Genomic DNA, 22,381 nt, shown 5'->3' with positions numbered 1-22,381 from the left:
AATAGCTTAATGGAACTAATGGGATACAAAGTGATCTGTGAGGGCATAAATCTTTTCAACTACCAAGCATGTGATAAAAAGCAAAAGTATATGTAAGACCCCCATCCTCTCCATTGAAGACCTCTCCTATATGAGCTGTACTGGGAGCTGCACATGGGTCTTATCAGCAACAAGGTGAGACATAAGTGAAATTCAGAATTTACTGCATCATATTAGACTGAAGTGCATTTGTATGTATGAATGTGTAGAAATATCATACACTTTTAGTATAGTATTCAGTTTTGGACATTAGGGCAGGTAGAACACAAAAGGATGGGAGTGGTGTTAAAGTTGCTTTCAGGACTTGCTGCATGGGGGCAGAGTTAAGGTTACATCAGTGTATACTATAACTCTACTTCACAGATTTCAGAAACTACAAGATAATCTTTTTTTTTTCTTTTTTTTGCTTTTGCTTTTCGTGCTTTTTTATGAAGAAAAGGCCTTTTCATGCCTTTTTTTGATATGAAATTTCTGAGGAAAAAAAACAGTGTTATTTGTTGGCTTTTTTACAACTCTTGCAAAAATAGCTGAATATACAGCTATAAGCTTGAGGAATGCAAACAGTTAAAGGATATTAGGATTCCTAAGTATACCTTCCGCTTATTAAATATGTTCTACCGTTGAATGTAAATAATGTTTGTGCCTTGAAAATTTTGCAATGCAATGTCATATGTCTACAAGCCAAGACTGTCACAAATATGATATTAAAATTTATTTTGATTAGAACTCAGTGGACATCTCATTGTACTGTGTTGTGTATACATTCACTTTTTGGAGGTTGTATAACCAGGCAAATTATTTCCACAAAAATAATTTTCTATATAAGGAAATAGATACTCCTAAAACCACACTGCCATATTCCTGTCCTTAATCTGAAATTTCGATCCTGCTTTCTCTGATAAATGGATTTAAAAAACCGAGAAGGTATAACGCTTGTATGAGATAAGCATGCGTCCTGAAAATGCTAATCTTTTCAAGTTCTCTTTTCTGCAATAATAGCCCTTTTTAGAGTTTACCATCAGAAAGACTGCATGTTTTTTCCCTAGTGTCCTGTCCTTTTTCTACCTTCTAATTGTATTTGCAATTAGTTTTGTTCAAACACTTGTATTGCCAATTTTTTTCCTTCAGTCAGACAATTCCATCTGGAATGTGTGTCAAAACTATGTTTTACTTGGGAAGGTCTTCACCAATTTCTTACATTAAATGAAAATCTACAGGGGCAAGGTGCTGATAGTCTGCATAACAACTCAGAGGTTTCTGTTCACAAAAGAAATTGACTATGTGTTGAAGCACTTGGAAACTTTTTCTTCCAAAATCATAATTGTGACATGATCAAGATCTTGCCAACATTAAAATAACTGTGTCACTATGGATGATTATTAGGACTTTGATTACTAACAGTAACCATGATTATCACCAAAAATAATTTTTTTTACTGATACTGAGTCAGCTAACGATCCTGAAATGTTGCCTTCTCATATGAAAGTTTTTTTTTTAAATGATTGAGTCTAGTAGATTCATTTATATGCTAGAGATTAACAAGCAGTGGTAAAATATGTCAATGATATATTAGCGAAACTGGATTCTCTGTATTGGAGGCTTAAGATTAAGCATCTGTTGAAAGCACTTGAGACACAGCTGCTCTTGCTCCCATACTGGGACAGGAGAAAGACTGTGTGAATTATTTGTACGAGTCAACAGATGTGATGAGGAGTTGGAGTTAGAGATCTGAAGACCATCTTGAATGGTGATGGAAAGCAGTTGTGATGGAGTCTAGCTTTGACAGCTGTGGTATCAAATACAAACCCAAGAGACATTTCTACTCCTGTCTGTGCTAAGTAGACCCTTAGTAGCTTCCAGTTCATTCAACAAGAAAGGAAGGGAGCCAGCTTTCTGAGCACATGCTTTCTTACTAAATTGAAATTTGGAGTTTCATATATTTTGTGTCCTTTCTCCCTTAGTCTGCATGTCATCAAGAGAAAAAAAGACTAAGAAACCCTTGTTTTGTTTATAATTCCAAACTGGGAATTCTGGGAAGAGGAAGTCTTCCAGCCGAATGCTCACCGCTCAGCCCAACCTTTTAACCCAGACGTACTCTCATCAAGTGTTTTACAGAGTTTCAAATTTTTCTTCCAAATTCTGCCAAAAGGAGCTTCACAAAAGGAAAGGCATTTCAACTGGTTTCACCTCTGTTTATTTCTGTGGGGATTTCACAGTATTTGACACTTTTATTGTCTAAAATCCCAGATTAGTCCTGTTCTTCATTAACATTCTTCTAATTTATACCATCCTCTTATCTTAGGCACTTGGTAATTTAGAATGAGAAAATGGTTTTAGCTCATGATCCTCTACTTCTTTATTATAGTCACTACTAAAAAATTAATGTTGATTGACAGAACTATGTAGCTTTACCATAGTAAATAAATACTTGATATTTACTGTTCGAAGTTATACAGCTATACCTCTCATGGTGGCAGACAAAATAGCAAATTTTAAGGGTGACTAAAATATTCGAACAAGAATGGAAAACACATTATTTCAGGTATACCTAGGTATTTGAGTCAAGATAGTTAAGATGCTTCAAAAAAACTGGTAACCCAAGTTAAAATTGTGTTTAATGATACCTATAGTCCTTTATGTTCAATGAATAAATCAGATTCTCATCTTATGCTGAATACCTCCACATCAGAAATCTACCCTGCCTTCTGGGAAAGAAGGTACTCCTCAGCAAGAGAAAGTGCACAAGGACCTTTACGATCAAGTTCCTGTCTTACCGGGGGAGGGTAAGACCACCACTCTTTATGTAACATTTGTTTAAGTAAGTGCTTGGATTTTGGAAAGGATATTATGGGTTAGTTTCTTGTTTCCATTTACCCTTTGTAATTGATTGGGGAATTTTTCCTTCTTTTAGAATTATGTAATACCTTGACAGATACTCTGTGACACTAACTAGTGATGCCATGAAGCGCTGTGAATCACTATATACAGATGATGCATCAATCTTTCCAAGTGTACTGTAGTTCTCAGGAAAATCTTAAATGTATTTGCACTTTATTCTGCAATGTTCTGTATGTACAATAACCATTTTTCTGTGCCTTTTTACACTAGTCATTCTACAAATTTTGCAGTAACAGTGTTGTCACCTTCCAAAAGGCCAAGTCACAACTGGATATCAAAAGGACCTGCCCTACTTTGTCATCTGAAAAAGTAAGCAGCAAGCAGTTTCAGTCCAGTGTAAGGATTTGTAAACTGCATACCACTAACACAATTTGAGTTTTAGGACATTTCTGTAAAAGACAACCCAGCCCTGGCAATCTAACAGTATAAGTAGTAATCTATAAATGGAATTTGTTATTTGCACTCACTTTTACAGAATAAAAAGGTGATTGAAAGTAATTTTCTGCTGTTGTTTTCAGGTAGTTTCTATCCTCCTTCTACTCCTAAGATGTATGCATCCAGTTAAAAATACTCTTATACAACAACTGTGTGCTTTATGTAAGGAAACATGTTTTGCATAAGGATGCTAAGTTATTGTGACTGTGTGCTTTAACATTAGCTTTTATCTTTTTACCCTGTCACTGGAGATTAATTTCAAAAATGGAGATTTTCAAGCAAAAGTATTAGTGGTCCTTAAGCAAGTGTTCTAAAGGTCATTTAGCATCCTGCATCACAAGCTGAAGAAGTAATTGGATATTTAGGCCTTTTATTTAGTGGTTGCCCCCATAACTAAAGCTCACAATAAATTACAATGATCATTTAAGCTGCTGTCCAAGAGCAGAGCCTGGTATCACTAACCCAAACCCCCACACCAGTTCTGCTGGTCGGTTAGAGGTTTCTATTAGGCAAACCCCTCTTGAATTACATTCTGTACCTCAGCAAGGCCAATTTTGTAAGTAAAAGCAGCAAAATGGGCAGAAGAAAGAAGCAAATATCATAGAGGTTTTCTCCTGCAGGCTCAGAAAGAGCTACTTAGAGCACTAATACTACTATGAAGGAAAACAAGATCTCTCTTGAATTTTCAGTAGAGGCTTTTATTCTAAGTCATTGTTACCCCTTTTTCGCTGCACCCAGAACTGAAATAACCACAAGAAGCGCAAAAGCTAAGCAGAATACAAATCAGGTCACTGATTTGTAGTCAGGACCTCCAATAGCTTTTAGGTGCTTTTTCAAACATAACTCCAAGCAGTGTGATAAATCTGTTGGTGTGATGATCTAATCTTACAGCTACAGAGGTAACATTACAGTGAAGTCTCTACTTAAAGGGAGCCATCACCACCTAATGAAGAGCAGTAGTGGAAAAGCTCAAGCACCTTATCCTGAAAGAAATAGTTGCATATTCCTTCAGTCTGTGGAACTACCAGCTTCACCACCACCACGACGCAGATATGGGAAATGTTAATTTTGGTACATTAACACTGGAAGAACAGGAAGTTGAAAGTCAGCCAGAGAAGATAATAGGTTGTTGTTTTCTTTTAGTGAACATTCAGAAAAGTGCTGTGTTAGCCCAAAGAGGAAAGGTGCCTACAACAGACCACATCCTTTTGTAGCTCTGCTGTGATCAGCAGGCAAAATAAAATCACACCAACAGAGGTGTCATTCCCACCCACAGTAGTGAGTGGAAAGAAGCTGCTATTGAGAGTAGTGCTTTTTTGACCTTATATTCCAGGGAAGTGGCATAATTGGATTATATTTTATTAATATATAGACATTATATTAGAGTACTTAAGGACAGCAAATTGTTAATAAACATTGCTACATTAAAATTCAGCAAAATAAAACCTGTCTTTTACACACTCCTTTTAACAAAACCATACTGACCAAGTTGGAAAGGGGGCTGTACTAACAGAATTTTCAAAAAATACTACTTCAGTGGTGTAGATATGAGATCTGAGCCCAGTGAGATCACTGGCAAATTTCCTACAGATTACGCAGAGCCAAGATTTTTGCCCTAATTACACATAGTCAGTATTAGGTTGGCAACCATGTCCCAAGAGATCAGAGATATTTCAAATTAAGCAGTTTCAAGATGACAGCAACAGTTAAGCAGCGGTAGAGCTAAGAAGGCATCGTCAATGATATCTATGATTATCAGCATAAAGAATGAATTTTTTTTCCAAGCTCACAACAAAGGCTTCAGTAAAGCCTTTGACACTGTCTCCCACAGCATTCTCCTAGAGAATGGCTTAGACAAATGTACTCTTCGCTGGGTAAATGGCTGGACGGCCAAGGCCAGAGAGTGGTGGTGAATGGAGTTAAACCCAGTTGGCGGCCGGTCACGAGCAGTGTTCCCAAGGGCTCAGTTTTGGGGCTGGTCTTGTTCAATATCTTTATCAATGATCTGGATGAGGGGATCGAGTGCTCCCTCAGTAAGTTTGCAGATGACACCACGTTGGGTGGGAGCGTTGATCTGCTCGAGGGTAGGAAGGCTCTGCAGAGGGACCTGGACAGGCTGGATCGATGGGCCGAGGCCAACTGTATGAGGTTCAACAAGGCCAAGTGCCCGGTCCTCGCTTCGGCCACAACAACCCCAGGCAACGCGACAGGCTTGGGGGACAGTGGCTGGAAAGCTGCCTGGCGGACAAGGACCTGGGGGTGCTGATTGACAGCTGGCTGAACATGAGCCGGCAGTGTGCCCAGGTGGCCAAGAAGGCCAATGGCATCCTGGCCTGTATCAGAAATAGTGTGGCCAGCAGGAGCAGGGAGGTGATCGTGCCCCTGTACTCGGCACTGGTGAGGCCGCACCTCGAATACTGTGTTCAGTTTTGGGCCTCTCACTACAAGAAGGACATGGAGGTGCTGGAGCGTGTCCAGAGGAGGGCAACGAAGCTGGTGAAGGGCCTGGAGAACAAGTCTTACAAGGAGCCGCTGAGGGAACTTGGACTCTTTAGTCTGGAGAAGAGGAGGCTCAGGGAAGACTTTATCACACTCTACCTGAAAGGAGGTTGTAGCGAGGTGGGTGTTGGTCTCTTCTCCCAAGTAACAGCGATAGGACGAGAGAAAATGGCCTCAAGTTGCACCAGTGGAGGTTTAGATTGGACATTAGGAAAAATTTCTTTACTGAAAGAGTGGTTAAACATTGGAACAGGCTGCCCAGGGAAGTGGTTGAGTCACCACTGGAAGTATTTAAAAGACGTGTAGATGAGGCGCTTAGGGACATGGTTTAGTGGACATGGTGGTGTTGGGTTGATGGTTGGACTCAATGATCTTAGAGGTCTTTTCCAACCTTAATGATTCTTTGATTCTATGAACTAGCATTTCTTAATTTAAAAAAAAAAAAAAAGAAGTAATTTTCTGGGAAAAATACATTCTGTTAACATATTTACTGAGAAAACGTTCCAGTCACTGCACTAGTAAGACCTCACATGATGATAGTTTATTTTCATATATACAACATATGGCATCATAACACTGTGGAGATATGTTTGTCAAATTTGAGAAGTGAATGTCACAACCACTAAACAAAAATGATAAAACACAAATACACTGAAAACAATGAGATGCTGTAAAGCTTATAGACATCAATGATCATTTCAATTATTAACAATATCTATAAGTTCACAGATTCATAGTAACACATTGATACTAGTGTTAATTTGTAATAAATATATTGTAGATTTGAATTCCTGTCTACAATTCTTGTCTACAAATCACGTAGACAAGATCATGGCAGATCATGGCATAATTACACGTCACAGATCATGGCATAATTACACGTGCAACTAGTCTATGAAAAAAGTAATACAGCTCAATATGTTTACTATTCAGTAACTACAGTTACTAACATCAGGAATAACTACCTCCTGAAATTATTTTCATCCCCTTCTGTGTATGTTAGCACATGTAAGTACACTTCTCTATTTGAGTTAATTTTATATAGGAAAATTACTGGCTTTTCACTTTTCACTTTTAAATTATCATGCTCATCTTTGAAATACTTATGCAAAATCCTTTGAAACAGCTTCTATAAAATTTGGAGCAGACATGAGTATTGTAAATGTGCAAATGATGGCGAAAAGGGTAAATGCAACCAGGCATAACCTGTCTATGACAGCAGCTGCAAACTTCCACTCACTGCAGATCTCTTCACCCTCATCTTGTTTCCTGAAGCGCATTGCTATGAACTGAACTTCCTCCAGGATCTTCACAATCACTGGAATAGTATCCATTAAAGCTTTCTTTTGAACAAGCTCAATATCTTCTGGTAAGGGGCAAGTAATCTTTCCGCTCTTGCTACCCAGATCATTCTTCTGGGGGCAGCACGGATTTTCTTTCGCGTGGTAGCTATAGATCGTGTTGCCATTGCTAGACTGGTGCCCAGGTAGGACATTCATCTCCATGCTGTTTACGCTCAGATGGTGCTTCGGATAGCGGTATTTGCAAGAGAGAGGTTTTATACTTTCACCGGGTTTTTTCATTCGTAAAAACCAAGCACACCAATTCAGCAGGATGACACGGACCTGAAAAAGAGTGATCATAAAAGAAATAAAGGGAACTTTTGTGCATTTTAAAACTTTTTGAAATATTTCTTGACTATTATAGTTAGTCTGTATGGTACTTCAGAAAGACTGACTGCTTTCTGTGTTCTCCAGCTATCTGTTTTCAATTGGGGGTTTTGGGGGTCTGGTTTCTTCCCAAGAATGACCTTTTTTTGGGTATGCCTTGAACATAGAGGTGTTCAATGCCCACTTAGCTTATAAAACAAAAGAGATATAAAATCTTACTTCACAAAATGATTCTTGAAGCCCTATCTTTAACAAACAATCCCAGATCTCTGTAATTGAGCAGAGGGCACAAAACTGGCTGCATGGTTTTCAACTATTTCACAGGTAGTATGGAAAGAGATACACTTAAATATTTGGGGGGGCCAATGTTTAGATTCTGCTGGAAAAAACCCTAAAAAACTGCTGGTTTTAGCACATTCCCCAACCCCATCTCTATTGTTTAAGTCTAAATAAACAGCCTTGGTTGTTGGTTTTGGTGTTTTTTTTTTTTATTTGAAAGCCATTTTAATAGTCCTTTGAAGAGTTCAGCCACATAATACAGCAGGCCTTTTTTCAAAAGAATAATAGTAAATCAATTAAATTGGGCAGTTCAAAACCTGAATGCTACTGTTACCTGCTGTCATTTCCCTGTGCTCTGGTGTACAACTGCTCTGGTGCATCACAAGAGTGCTCTAACCTGCACGTGGCAGATTGTGCCCCATATGTTTCTTGTCAGGGTCATCAAACGAGCCAATTCCAGAGAGTGCACCCAGCACTTTTTCCCAGTGAATGGATCTTCAGATGTCTTGTCTGAAGTCTGAGCCTGCTATGATTGTTAACATTGTTTGCTGTGAAAGGCAGTAAAAAGACTGTGAAATCAGTAACATCTTGTGTGAAGGTCAGCAAACTAAATCAGTAAAATCTTCTAATTATAAAGTCCTTCAGGTATTACGTATACAAAATGGACATTTGCAATGTGCTTGTGAGAGTCCCTCTGGGAAGACAGGTGGCCTCTTTAATGGCTTATCATTCTGACTGCAAGTCAAATAATCTGATGTCCAGGAGAGAACAGACGTGACCTGCGGTTTCATTTCTGAGCCTTGGCCCAGTACTCCCTGTGTGATCCCGCTCCAGTCACTTTGGCCATGTTTGACTCAGGACCACACTTTGCCTCCAGGGTTGTTTTAGATGCAGGATGAGTTGTTTCCTGTGTTTGCACAGTACAGATGCAGGGATGGGGAAATTACAGCTAGCGCTTTGAGTTGCTGCTATAATGACAAGCATAATTACAGAAAGAGGAAGCATTAATTACCACAGGTGGGAATAATAATAGTAAAAGCCAAAAACAATGACCAGTGGAAGATGGTTATACAATTTTTAAATTCTGCAGTGAGAGTTCTTCTGTGTCACAACCCCATGCCATTTTGTGTGAGCCTTTCTGCTTCTTTCCCACTAATGAATCTTTTATTTTCATCCTGAAAGACTATTTTCCTGTGATTCATATTATTCTGCTTTCATTGGGGTCTTTAAATATTTCATTATTTCCTCCATGGTCACCACAGACAAATAGAAAACTATAATGTAGCAGCCTCAAAAATCCTGGATTTAATTGAACTTACTTAATTACAATGTCCTCTGACTGCTTATGGACACAAATTGGAACATCATGGAACAAAATAAAGGTCTTAATTGCTAGCAATATTTCAATAGTGTCAGTGGCAAAGGAGAGAGAGAAATTAATTTTCCAGTACTGTGAAATTCCAAAATACTAAACCAGACAAACTTTCTTATTAGAAAATGTTAAGGCTTCCAGAGCTAAGGAGACATGATGTGAAAAAGCTCTGTTCTACGGGAATGCTACTTTTTCTTTCAAGACAAAGTGTTTACTCCTTAGGGAAATTACATTTATAAATACAGCCAAACCCATTTCCCATAGAAAAATAAATACACAGAAGACAGCTTTTAATTTGCTTGAACTTCCAAATGCCCTGTTTCCTTGAAAACACAGTCAGGCATCAATCTGTTCTTGTCATACTAATTAATTCAGGAGACAGCTGCAGCATAGGGTTTGTTGGAAAACAGCCCGGGCATGATGGTATGAATCTGTGTTCTCACCTGCATTATCATATCTGGGTTTCTGTGAAGGAAGGACACAGGTACAGCTGCCCTCAGAGGTCAACAGCCTAACCCTGCTTTGACCCTCTCCACCAAGGTCCTTCCCTAACCATAATACAGCTGTACTGCTAGTTCCCATCACCGTCACCTGCCTGGCCTAGTCCGGAGGGAGAGTCTCCAATTAAAGCTCTCCTGATAAGGGACATCAGCACCTGAGCAAATCTGTGCATGTCCAGGTTTAAAACGTTTCAAAAGAAAAGCCTGAAACCTGACAAAACTGATTTAGGCACAGCAAAGAGCCAGAGTGCTCTTACCTTTTCCCACAAAACCCTTTCTTCTCTCTGTGCTTGGTCTCTCCATACCTCTGGCCTATGCAACAGTCTTGGTTGTCAGCAGAGGTAGGTTGATGGAGCTGTAACCCATGCCTGATGTTATCCACTCCACTATCTGCTCCTTAGCAGAACCTTCTTTAGTAATCTTTTCCATGCTAGCTCAGAAGACATCAAAAGTACCAAGTAGCCAGCAGCTCTCACTTCTCAACTGAGTAGCCAACAAATGACTGAACACCTTGGATTTAAAGTCCTCTCTTGGAAAAAGTTGGCTTCAGTAAGTCATCAAAGATTAATAGAAAGGAAGGCACAATTCTCAGCAGTGGAGTAAGGGAAGAAGTGAACACCTACAGAGAGGCTAAATACTAACACGCACATTTCCTCCCTCTTCTGGTTCAAAGGCAGAGCACAGAGCCCTTGAGAGACAGGCAGGGAACTGCTCAACTGTAAATAATTTAGAGAGTGGGTGTTTCGGCAATGTGGTCAGTTAAGTCTTCTGGGTCTGGAGCTGCTCCCACACAAGCCCAATGCCTTCCCCTGCAACTTAGTCCAGCAGCTAATTCCATTTAAGGAGGAAGTGAGAACAATCCTGTAACAATTAATCAGAGTTAGAGTTTTGCAATAAACTGATACCTGGCTCTGCCAGGATGAGGAGGGTGCAGGGAGTAAGTAGATGGTAGGGGTATCTGTGGCGACTGACACTGTACAGAACAAATTTCAGGTAAGCAATTTCCTTCTTTCTGCAGATGGTTAACTTAGATTCCTGTTTTTTATTGAGCAAAAATCTTTTAGTGTGTCTCTGTAAGAAACACCTGACATAGGTGGACAGGGAAAAAAAATCATGAGACTTTGCCATGAATCCTAATGACTGAGCCTTGCCCATGCCTTGCAGAGGACTAATGCCCACTTTTGTGGGGTCAGCCTCTTCCCTACACACTTGGCATTCACCCTTTTTGTCTTGAGATCTCTCAGCCCTGCCAGTTTGCCTGGTTTACAGCTTTCTCGGACTATCATCTGTGCTTCCCAGTAGTGCTTTCCACAGCCTCCTCTTCCTGATGGCATTTTTTTAATGTATGCCTGTTCAGCTGTCAGGCCATTGAACAATGTTCCTCAAGAGTGAGAATTTGTTGCACACTGTTTCCAGCCAAGAGAGCAAGAGACTGGTAGAGAGCAAGAGCTCACGTGCAAGAGCTCACATAAGCAGATTTAACATGAGCCATTGTGTCTAGGCTCCTTAAAAAGCAGATGAAACAATGTCATTATCCATGGGGGCTGTTATGCTGCTGCATACACCCTGTCCATGTAGACATCCGAAGCATGTTTACCCAGATTTGTGCCCTCAGGTCTTGCTTATGTGAAGGCTCATCCAGAATTCACATGCTCTGCTGTCTTGAAAGTAAGATGATTTCAAATGATACAGCACTTTAGGAAATGATTGTTAGTATGTTTAATTGCTACTGGACTTTTTTTTTTTTTTAATTTGCATTGATGCTGCAGTTTATTTTTAGAGAGGTTAAATTAGAAAGCTGTTGTGTACTCAGGCTGACACTGGTAACAAGGTACCAGTCAACATCATGTCATGATAATTGTCTAGGATGACAAACGTGGTGAATGAGATACCAAAGGATGCTATACAACCAGACTTTGTGAAACGAGCATGGGTAGATAGTTAACAGCGACTATTTGTATCTGCCTCTGCTTTTATTCTTTTTCTTTTTGTAAATACAAAGCATACCTTGCTTATTCTAAAATCTATTCTTAAGAGAAGGAGAGAGAAAAAAAGCATCACTCTTAACTTGAAAATCTAAAGGAAACACATTCCTCCTGAAAGCCAGCTGGCATTGGTGCCAGACTCACTGGGTAACAGGCTGTTGCTGTAGAGAAAAGAGGGTCCACATGCTAATGCACTGAGAATTGATCAGATGGCAGCAGAAAAAATTGTTTTTCCACACAGACAAGTGGATGTGGCTTCAGCAGAAGGCAGATTTCTAAACCAGGGAAGTCCAGGGGTCTCCTCAGCACAGTCAGACTGAGTCCAACAGCATTGCCCTTCTGTTTCTGCTGGTGAGCTCCAAGCTGTGAGAAGCATAACTGGCTTCAGTATTCAACACCCTCACTACACTGAAGTATTGGAGTTCCTGATCTTCCGGCAACTCAGGGAGCCAGCTCATAACTGGAACAGTTGCAAGACAGAAGTAAATTGGTTTCACCTCCTGTCTTTGTTTTGGGATGTTACAGCTCTGTCACAAACTGCAGTGAGAGCTTCTGTAAGGGAACAAAGCAAACAAACTGCCCAGCAGAGATCAGTAAGTGTTTGTTTAGTACTTTGAAATGTCACATTTTATCAGTACTGGTGTCTGCTGGATAAGAAATCCAAGGTGTTGCCCAGGATTAGCACTTGCAAAGCAGGTGCTGAGCAAGATGACTCTGCCATTACTCAACCACCCCATTGTAAGCTTAAATATAAAACCCAAATAACAGATACTATTTTTAACGGAAAACCAAATTTAGCATGTTTGTTCTTTCCCTCCAATAGCAAACATAAGTGTCACAGCTATTGTCTGTAGCTGACTCTTCAGATTAATGAAGAATAACTTCTGCCCCGCATCTACAACTAGTTTACTATATCTTTTAGATTAATCTTTTTCTTTCAGAGGGCTGTTGAATATTTACCACCAAAGCTGCTTACCCATTTGGGCATCTTTCCTGCTTGCGGGTCACGATGGTGAAGCTGCAGAACCAGCACTGTTACCACCACAGACAGACCAACGATCACCATGATGCTAGCGAAATACTGAGCTGCAAGTAAAAGGAGGACTTGGTTAGGAGGGGAAAAAATGAACAAAAGGCAAATAATATTCCTTGGCGATGCTCTGAGGTCTACATTTGAGAAGTGCTGTGTCACATCCAAACATCCTCTTCTCTGGTCTTCCACACTGGAGCATTTGAGGCCTTTGAGGTTTTCAGTGTATCTGCTCAGCTCCCTCCTCTCCAACGAGGGAAGGACTAGAACCAGCAAAAGGCATAAACTGCTTGGGTTTTGTTCCCAGAGAGAATGTAGGGCTCCCTACTAAGGACCTGCTCCCTGCCTGCTACCAGGACAGTGCGGAACTAAGCTGACTAGACGCCCTGAACACCAGCATCCCCAGCCCTTGGCCACCCCACAGTACCAGCAGAGGTACTGGAGGAAAATGCTGTCCTCGTGGTGTCACTGGACCCCCTCAGAAAGTGTCACCAGACCCCCTCCCTTGCCCTACCACTGCACACAAGGGCTTAGGCATATTTTTCAGCACTGTCCTCAGCCCTCAAGACCACCCTCAAGACTACAAAAGCACACTACACCCTTGCTGAGTGCTAAATTTAAGCCTGCCATGCAGGAAAGAAATCAAGATCTTGAACGCGAGAACTGAGACTTGAAAACATATCTCCTAAGTGGCAATGCAACTCCCTCATGCCAGGAGTGAGGTTGATGCACTGGCGTGTAAAGAAGAATTACCCACAGGGCTAATGACATTTGAAGGCTGCTGTGGCAAAATACCAGGGAGCGCTACCGTTGGCTGATACAATAGGGCGATGTGGGAGAGCACATGACACTGCCCCAGACTGCAGCCTCCCCCCATCCCCAGCCCTCCTGCCTGCGGCTTACAGGAAAAGTCAAAAATTCAATACAGGCTCCAAGGCAAGGTTTGTTCCAACTCTCTTTCTTAATACCACTTCCCACTGCCTCAGCAGCAAAAAGTTTGTTCATAATAATGAGGTTCTCAGGCCTTCCTGAAACCAACACTGCAATCACTTCAAGATGCAGGCAAGGCTTTACGCAGCTGAATTAGAATTATAGATCTGAGGGTGAGGTGAATTGAAAGGTCTCTGTTGCACTTAACTCATGAGAGAGCAGAGCCAACAGGCAGGCAGAAGCAGAGCAAACCAGGAACTCAGGGAAGCTGGCTGATCTGATTCCAGTATGCCCCATGTAACAGAAACACAGCAGTGTCGATATCGCTTGTTTAATTACTTCCATAAATCACTAAATAACTTCCATAAATTCTATGCATTTTGATGCTACCAGACTTCAAAGGCCTGAAGTAGTCCATTTAAAATGGCTTTGGCTAGGATATTTCACTAATCCTTGGAAAATTAGTCACCTGGTTGAACTTGGAAACAACTTGGTATTATCTGACTCAAGATCCCAGCCAATGATTAGCAGAGGAATTCACACTCTCAGTTTTTTGTGCCGTAAACCCAGGAACAGAGGTAAGGAAACTGCTATGGAGACCTGCTAGTAAACAGGGAAAGCAGTTCTCCCAGGAACAGACTGGGAACCGTAGGGGACCCATATAGAAAGAGGTTTTATGGTTTTGCCTGGTGATAGGCAAGGAAGATGTCTGGGTGTACATCACCTGCATTTTCGGGGGGCCCTTCTGTTCAAGGTATAGTGAAGTTTTCAGTTGGAAAGTAAGGATGGAGGAAATAGGGCATGGTACTTCAGCCCTATTATCAGTGTCAGGCAATCAAATGTGACAAGATATCTGTGAAATGAGAACTGGCAGGTAGAGTTATGCAGCCTAGGTAGGTGCAGGTGCTGTATTCATTTCAGGGGGAGAAAGCCCCAAAGCTCTGGAGCAGCCCAGACCTACTAAGGGCTGGATTTTGCCAGCCCTGAAGAACTGGCAGGGAAAGGAGAGGAAGGAAGTAGCAATGGCTGGCACACTTGTCACGTTAGCCTTTCACATCGCTAGTTGGAGATATCATGAAGGCTGTTGCCTCCTTTCTTGTGGCAAGACAAGGTAGACCTAATAGCCATTGTTCACAAAGGAATTGCTAGATCTTCTGCCCATGGGTCTCTTCGATTGAAAACATAACTCTGTGGTTACAATCCAGATCCTGCATTGGGGCAGAGCCACAGGTAGTGATGGCTAAGACCTAGCTGGGCCTGGGTTCAGTGACAGTTCACCTGTAAGGGAAGGAAAGACCCCAGAACTGAGTGAGTACATCCACAAGGCAAAATGGTGCTGGCTCTGAAATGGTATCCATACCCACTCAGCATTTCCTGATCTATCCTTCCAGGATTTAATCCTACACCCTACACATGGTCCTCCTGCAGCAGTCAGGAGAACTGGTGGGGAAGAATCCTGTGCTGTCTCCCATGCACCTCTCTAAAAGCATGGCTTAATCGTCCTCCAGTCTGCTGGCTTGGAATCTCTGTTTCTGTCATTCAGTGCTGGGTGCTTCTGGTGAACTCTCAGAAAATGAGAGAAACATCCCAGAGCAGGCACAGAATGAGATATTCACTGCTCTTCCGTCTGGAAATGGTCCAGGTTAATGAACTGAAGCCTGTGGAGGATGCAGGAAACCTCAAACACCAGCAGAGGGGCTTCCAACCACCCTTCTTTTCTCCTATGGCAGGGACCAGGGCTGGTGCTGGGCAGATGCTGTTGCCGTCTACAATGGGTGATGGCAGAGTTTCTCAGAGACCAGGGAAACCAAAAGTTAGAGGAGAGATTCCCTTGCTGGCTGATTTACTGTTGTACACAGAGAGCAAAGAAACACAGAAGAGGAAAACAATTTCCACCGTTGTCGAGATTTGCTGTAGCTGGGACACCTTGTGCCATCCATTAGCTCTCACTGACAGAAGAAAGTGAAGAGCATCATCTCAGTCTACTGGTCCCTCATAAACATGAGATGTCTTAAAAGAGTGACAGACTTCAGGATTGGACCCTGTGGCTACCTTTTGGTTATGCTATTTGTAGAGGTTACAGGGGCAGTGTTTTCGCAGTGTTTTCAAACTCTTCTCCTCCCATATGCTTCTGAAGAATAGAACTGGGCGTTTGAAAGTAAGATTATTCTCTTTTATTTAATAAAGAAAAAGCATCCAAGACTCATGGCTTTGGGAAAAGCACCATTGATCACAGGGCATGAAACTGTAAAAGCTGCTGCGAATGAGAATTTCTGTTTCATGGAAGAGGCTGAGCAAGGTCCTGTCACCAGCAAGGCACCAGACAGGACCATGAAAGGGAGGGAGAGAAAAGCACTCCACAAAATCAAAAAGAGACAGAGTAAAGTGAAGTGGCAGCAGCTGAGGACGTACAGGCAGATGACGGAAAATGTAACAGGAGATTTTCCCTCTCTAGTCAGAACCACTAATGCCTTATGCTCATAACTTAAAATAATCTGTACCTCCTGGAGGTGGCAAAGCATCACATTGCTTCCTTGTCTTAGTAATTTGCAGCCTCGTTTGCTGTAGGACTAACTGCAAGAAATCACCCCAAGCATCTGCTGCAAATGTACTTATTCACAGCATAAAACCTTCATTCTTACTGAAATAATGTTGGCATGATACAGAATGGCAGGGAGGGGACAGAGCTGAAAACAAGTCATGATAGTAGAGCCCTAAGCAGCTGTCGTGGTTTAACCCCAGCCAGCAAAAAAATAAATTCCACGCAGCCGCTCGATCATACCCCCCCCCCCCCCCCCGGTGGGATGGGGGAGAGAATCGGGAGGGCACAAGTAGGAAAGCTCCCGGCTTGAGATAAAAACAGTTTAATAATTGAAATAAAACTAAGTAGAACAGTAATAATAACAATGAGAACAACAACAATAACAGAATACACAAAGCAGGCAATGCACAACACTACCGCTCACCGACCCCCGACCGCGTGTCACGAACGGGGACGAGCCCCCCCACACACCTGGTTTGTATACTGCGCATGATGTCACATGGTATAGAATACCCCATTAGCCAGCTGGGTCCACCACCCCGGCTGTGCTCCCCCCTCCCGGTGCAAGCATCACCCAGCAACAGCCAAAGCATCAATGGGCCATCAACGCTCCTTTCACACCGAACCCAAAACACAGCACACCCCCCAGGCTACTGGGAAGAAAGTTAACCCTGTCCCAGCTGGAACCAGGACAGCAGCAAATAAGTGTTGCGGTTTTTAAAGAAGCAAGCAGAGGAGCTCAGCAAAAGACAGAGAGAAAACGCAGTTTTGTTATCTGGAGGTGAAGATAAACTTAATTTTTATTGTGCACTATTTGATATGTCCAGCCATGTGGATGTTAATCACAAGAAGTGACAGTTCCTCATATTTATGAGCTCCGTGCTCCCCTTTCAAACACTCTCTGCACACACCAGCTTTCAGGTGTTCCACACCTTCTGCTATAAAACTCCTTCTAGAGCAAAATACAGATTCTTGATCCAAAACCAATGGTGTTATTTTGGAGAGAGCTGGAAGGAAATAATGATTTGCAGCACTTTGAAGTTATTTGGGCATGGAAAAAAATCAGAAATTATTAAGCACTTCTCTTGTGCAAGGAGATGCCTTGAATTTCCAGGTGTAGAAAGTGTTTATGGGAGAAACAAATCATCTGAGTGGCCTGAGAGGTTTGAACATTTCATTTCAAGATTTGGCTTTTGGGCAGAAACATGCCTCACCTGCTTTGACAAAGTACTTTGAAAGTGATGCTTCCTCAGAGCACTGGCTGGGGTGGAGGAAGAGCAGCCAACTCAGAGCTTGTTGTAGCTTTGGTCTCAAGATGAAAGCGTCCTGCTGTGGGTGCTCCTAGCTGTTTCTCTGTGTGACTGTACTTCCTGTGCCACCTGGGCCTGAACTCCAAGACTGCAGTAGCTTTGGACCAACAAGGGAGTAAAGAGCTGGGTGTGGTTTTCAAAGTAAGCATTTCAGGGTCTGTCTCTGCACGGTGTCACCCTGTTCTCGCAGCAGTAGGACAGCAGCACAGTAAACCAGAGGTGAGTGCAAGGTGGATGTGGGTGGGGTGCGGGGAGGAGGGACACCAGAGCCTGTGTCTCACTGCAGACTGGAACAAGAGGTGAACCTGTTGCTTGCTAGGGCTGGGGGCTTAAGGGTGTTTTCTTAAAAACAGAACATCTGGTGCTGGAAACAGCTGGGATCACAGAGGGAGAAGGAAAAGTGGGGACAGCTACAAACTTTTCAGTGCCATGTGGCCCCAAATGTTTTCCCCTTTGGCAGTGATATTGCAAGCAGGGAGAAAGAAGGGTCAGGAAGCTGTGCTGGTTATACTCATAACTGTGTTGCTCTCAATTTTCCAGAGCAATGGCTTTTGGCCATGTCTGACTTTAACATGGGCTGTGGATTGACCTGTCTTTTGAAAAACTGTCTGGTTTTGGTAGTAACAAAACATTACATTAGGAGGTGAATTTTTTACATCCATGAGTCCAAACTAGCAGCTTATACTGAGACATTGATTTTTGAAGACATTCCTACAGCAGTGCAAGATGAACAAGATTCTGGTAACCGCTTTATCAGGTACCACTGGATGTGGGTAAGCATGACCACCGACTGTCTAATCTTAAGGAGGCTCTAGTCAAAGGATAGTCATGAAGGGGAAGAGTTACAGTTAGGAATCTGTCTTGACTTAGGAGAACTTGTTCCTTAGTGACTGCTTAATGCATGATTTCCTAGCCTTAATTACAAGGTTGCTTTCAAATGGAAAACACAATTTAATGAAACAGGTCAGGGATATGGAGACTGTAAACAGGGAGGCACAGTGCTCTTTAAAAAATGGAATTCAGGCATATGTCTATTGCCTAAGGAATGAATTCATCATTTCTTCAGAGATGGTCATAAAACCATTACCAAAAATGGATCTGGTTATCCAGTGCTATTTACATGGATCACATTGCCTTTACAGAAATAAAAAAAAGCCCTTCCAGTTTAGATCTAAATGCCCCATATGTAGTTCTCAGATGAATTACGTAAGCCTTTAGTTTCAATGGGCAGGACCTGAGCTTGTACAAAAGCTCTAATTGAAATAACAGTATTTGTTTAATTTTGATTTGGTCACTGAACCAGGAAATCAACACAGTGGGACATGGATATCCTTTCTTACGTAATGCACTAGACTGGGTGCAACGGTATTGTGTGGTAGAGGCAGGAAGGTGCATGAAATCTCCATGAAATTACTGGCATTTATAATGCGAGACAAATCTGTGCATAATTGCATAGGTTTTTAGAAGCAGAAAGAACAATTGTTGTCATATACCTGAGCTGTATCATACAGGCTTTATGATTTTACCCAGTAATTAGCGCACTCAGACAAGTAATTTCAGGTGTGTAACACATCTGGACTTTTCTGCATTTCTGTATATAATTTCCTCAGGTAATCAACTCCAGCTGTCTATTTACATAGACTTTTGATAAAAGTATTTTTAAAGAGAGAAATTAAAAGTAAGTCAAATCACGACTGCAGCCAGACACACTTCCCATGAGGCATGATTAAGCTATACTAGGAAGGGTAAGTTTAGGACACAGCTGCTGCTGTATAGTCATGGTCTGAAAGTCTTTTAGGAGCTACACTCTAGAGATTTTAAGTGCCAGGAGGGACCTCCAGGACTTTGTAGTGAAAAAAGCCTTGTTCACATAGTTGACTTGTGTTGGATTGTAGCCAAGCTGTTGTGTTTGTAGATATCACGGGACTTTAATGCTTTTGATCCAAATGGCTGAACTGGTTTCTGTTGCTATGGGTGGTTAATTTTTTAAACAGAAACAGAGGCATCTTTGCTCTGGTTCCCAGACTTCTCCTTTCTCTGGCAACGCAGATGAGTTTGCAGAAGGGCAGGAATCAACTTTTGAAAGACTGTGGTGCCTTGCTTCGCACATATGCATGCTGCTGAAAACGGGTTTTTGGAAATATCTTGTTCCCCCAAAAAGGGAGGTTCTCCTGGAGAAGGACAGGAGCAGACATGCTACTGGGCAAGGAGTAGCTAGTTACTGATGTGAACGCAAGCCCCCAAGAAAGCTGAGTGAAAGCAGGGAGCAAATGTAGTGACACAGTCTGTCCAACTGGAACATTTCTTGGCATGGAAAGAGGCTGGCTAACTGTGGAAGGGAAAGCTCTACCCATCATCCTGCAGTGTAGAAGAACAGCAGGGTCCTGGTGTTCAAAGGTGTTAAGCAGCCTGCTAGTCCAAGCTTTGTCACTTGCTCTTTACAGAAAAGAAGTTGGCTTGCTTTTAATGTATATTAACACAGCAGTCAGTAGGTTACATAGAAATGGGAGTCCATCGTGTGGGGAACATGGGACATGGTGTAGTGGGCATGGTGTGTTGGGTTGACGGTTGGACACGATGATCTTAGAGGTCTTTTCCAACCTGTATGATTCTATGATTCTATGATTCTAATATTTCTGTAGAAATCTAATTCTATGATTAGGGAAGTTGCACATGTGGAATAAGGGAGTCTCTGCTCTGGGCAGCTTTACGAACAAAGAATGCAGAGGACATACCAAGGAAGGGGGGAGTCCCTTTGCAGAGAGGTAGAAAAAAGCAAATGTCTTGCCCCACCTGCTTCCTTGTGATTTTTTAGGCTGAGAGGTACTTCTATTTATTGTAAATGTAAGTTGAGGTCAAGGGAGAGTGGTCTCAACTAAGAAGAATCAGGATATGATTTTCACATTTCTTTGTAAATATACCAGACCTCAGAAGCTAGGTCTTTTCTTGGTGTCATATTAAACCAGCTTTCTTTTGCTCCCTCAACAAAGACACTCCAAACAGCAGCTGTGAGAATTTCCCATGTAATTACCGTTAAGTAATTAAAGCTGAGGTCAAAGGCAGAGAAAAGTACGAGGTACAGCATGTTAGGCGCTAGTGTTTTTGTACTAGCAAAGTCTGTGAGTGTTCATCCAGATCCAGGTAGGTGTGGATGCATGTTTGTTTTTAAAAACCCAGACCCTAAAATATAATGCAGATTTTTAAAGTGTGTGGGGTCACGTTTTCAGAGCATCTCTGCTCCCACATGCATGAAGACCAGCGACAGTAGCTTTTCTGCAGGCCAGCAGTGGAACTTTCTCCTTCAAGATCAAATTATTTGCATCATTCTCAACCCACATGCTTTAGAAGATTTGTTTATTCCTGTAACCTGGTACTAACCATGCTGATTCTCAAAAAATTGAATAAGCTGTCCTCCTTTTCCTCACACTCATTCCTGACAATTTTCAACTGGACCAGAGATCACACTGAAGAACTGTGATCATGACCTGGTATATCCAGTTCAGCAGCTAAAATATCCCATTTGGGATCACCTGTAAGATCACTGTGGAGAGATTATGCTGTGCTACCCTGTTAGAGTAAGGATAAGGTTTTCAGAGTTCAAGACTGTAAAACCACACAGCCCAGCTTTGAGCACTTGCTGAACAAGGGTTGTCTGGGTGCAGAAGCCAAATGGGTAAGCAGTCTTTCCCTCCCTATTTGGAATGGAGCAAGGAGTTAGGAGCAGGGCTTTAAACTAGTAATACTGTGGAAGGGAGATTACAACCCAAATTTAAATGGAGAAACAGTGGACAAGGGTGGAAAGAAAATGGTGCTGGGTGGCCAGAGCAAGAAAAGAATGGTGAAACAATGTGGAGGGGCCCACTTGCAGAATGAGCAAATGCATGATGTCTGGGAAATATGCAGGAGCAACTGGAAGTCTGTGTGTGGTCATGCAACAATAACATTGCTGGGACAACTGAGATGTGGAGGGACATCTTTTACTACCAGAATGCTCTGATGCATAGGTACAAGCTCTTCAGGGGAAACAGACAGCGAAGACAACATGGATTGCCCTCTACATGAAGGAGCCACTTTGATGTGAGGGCTTCTCTATGGGATGGATGAGAGCTGCTAGAGAGCTTGTGGGTCAGATTCAGTGAAGAAACCAACAAGAGTGATGGGGGAACGTATTATAGACCACCCAAACACAATGGATATGGGGATGGGGTCTTCTTAAAGCAACTGAGGGAAGCCTCTATATCACAGATCCTGTTTGTCACAGGGGACTTGGACCTCCTTGATGTCTGCTGAAAAGGCAAAACAGTGTAATGCAAGCAGTCAGGAGGATTTTTAAAGGATGTGTGTAATAACTTCTTGATAAAAGTACTGGACAGGCCAACCAGAGGTGGTGCACAGCTGACTCTGCTCTTCACTAGTAAGGAAGAACTGGTTGGGAACGTGATAATCAATGGCAGCCTAGGCTGTAGTTATTATGAAATAGTGGAGTTCAGGACCATGAAGGGAGTGAGGAATGGACTTCAGGTGAACAGACTTCTAATTTTTCGGGGAACTAGTAGCTGGGATACCACTGGAGGAAGCTCTGAAAGATAAAGCAGCACAAGAAAACTGCGAGGGCTTGAAGTACAGCAGCCTCCAAGTGCAAGAAAAGTCCCTTCTATTACTCAGAGAAATAAGCAAACACATCAGGACATAAGCATGGCTAAGCCGGGAACTCATGGTGGAGCTCCAGTTCGGAAGAGGGGGGCATGTGGGAAGCAGAGACAGGCTGCAAAAGGAAAATTTGGAAGCATTGCCTGGGCGCTGAGGTTGGTGTTAGGAATGTTAAAGCTCAGGAGTTGAGACTGCCAAGGGAGTCAAAGGCAACAGGAAGAGTTTCTACTGCTACACAAACA

General features: G+C 42.2%; 1 protein-coding gene across 1 annotated transcript in view; it reads right to left on the bottom strand.

Annotated features, from left to right (window-relative positions):
* Positions 1-6,974: 6,974 nt before the first annotated feature.
* The window catches only part of LOC142075264 (neuronal acetylcholine receptor subunit alpha-7-like), a 56,574-nt gene continuing 41,167 nt past the window's right edge, over positions 6,975-22,381 (bottom strand). Inside the window, exons 9-10 of the mRNA XM_075136384.1 lie at positions 12,654-12,763; positions 6,975-7,496 (exon numbers count right to left, since the gene is read on the bottom strand). Coding sequence (XP_074992485.1) covers positions 6,975-7,496; positions 12,654-12,763 — 632 coding nt within the window. The remainder of the gene's footprint in view (positions 7,497-12,653; positions 12,764-22,381) is intronic.

The sequence above is a fragment of the Calonectris borealis genome, chromosome Z (genome assembly GCF_964195595.1).
Source record: "Calonectris borealis chromosome Z, bCalBor7.hap1.2, whole genome shotgun sequence".
Lineage (NCBI taxonomy): Eukaryota > Metazoa > Chordata > Aves > Procellariiformes > Procellariidae > Calonectris > Calonectris borealis.
Note: the sequence above shows the minus strand (reverse complement) of the source record. Positions and strands in the feature narration are given on the sequence as shown.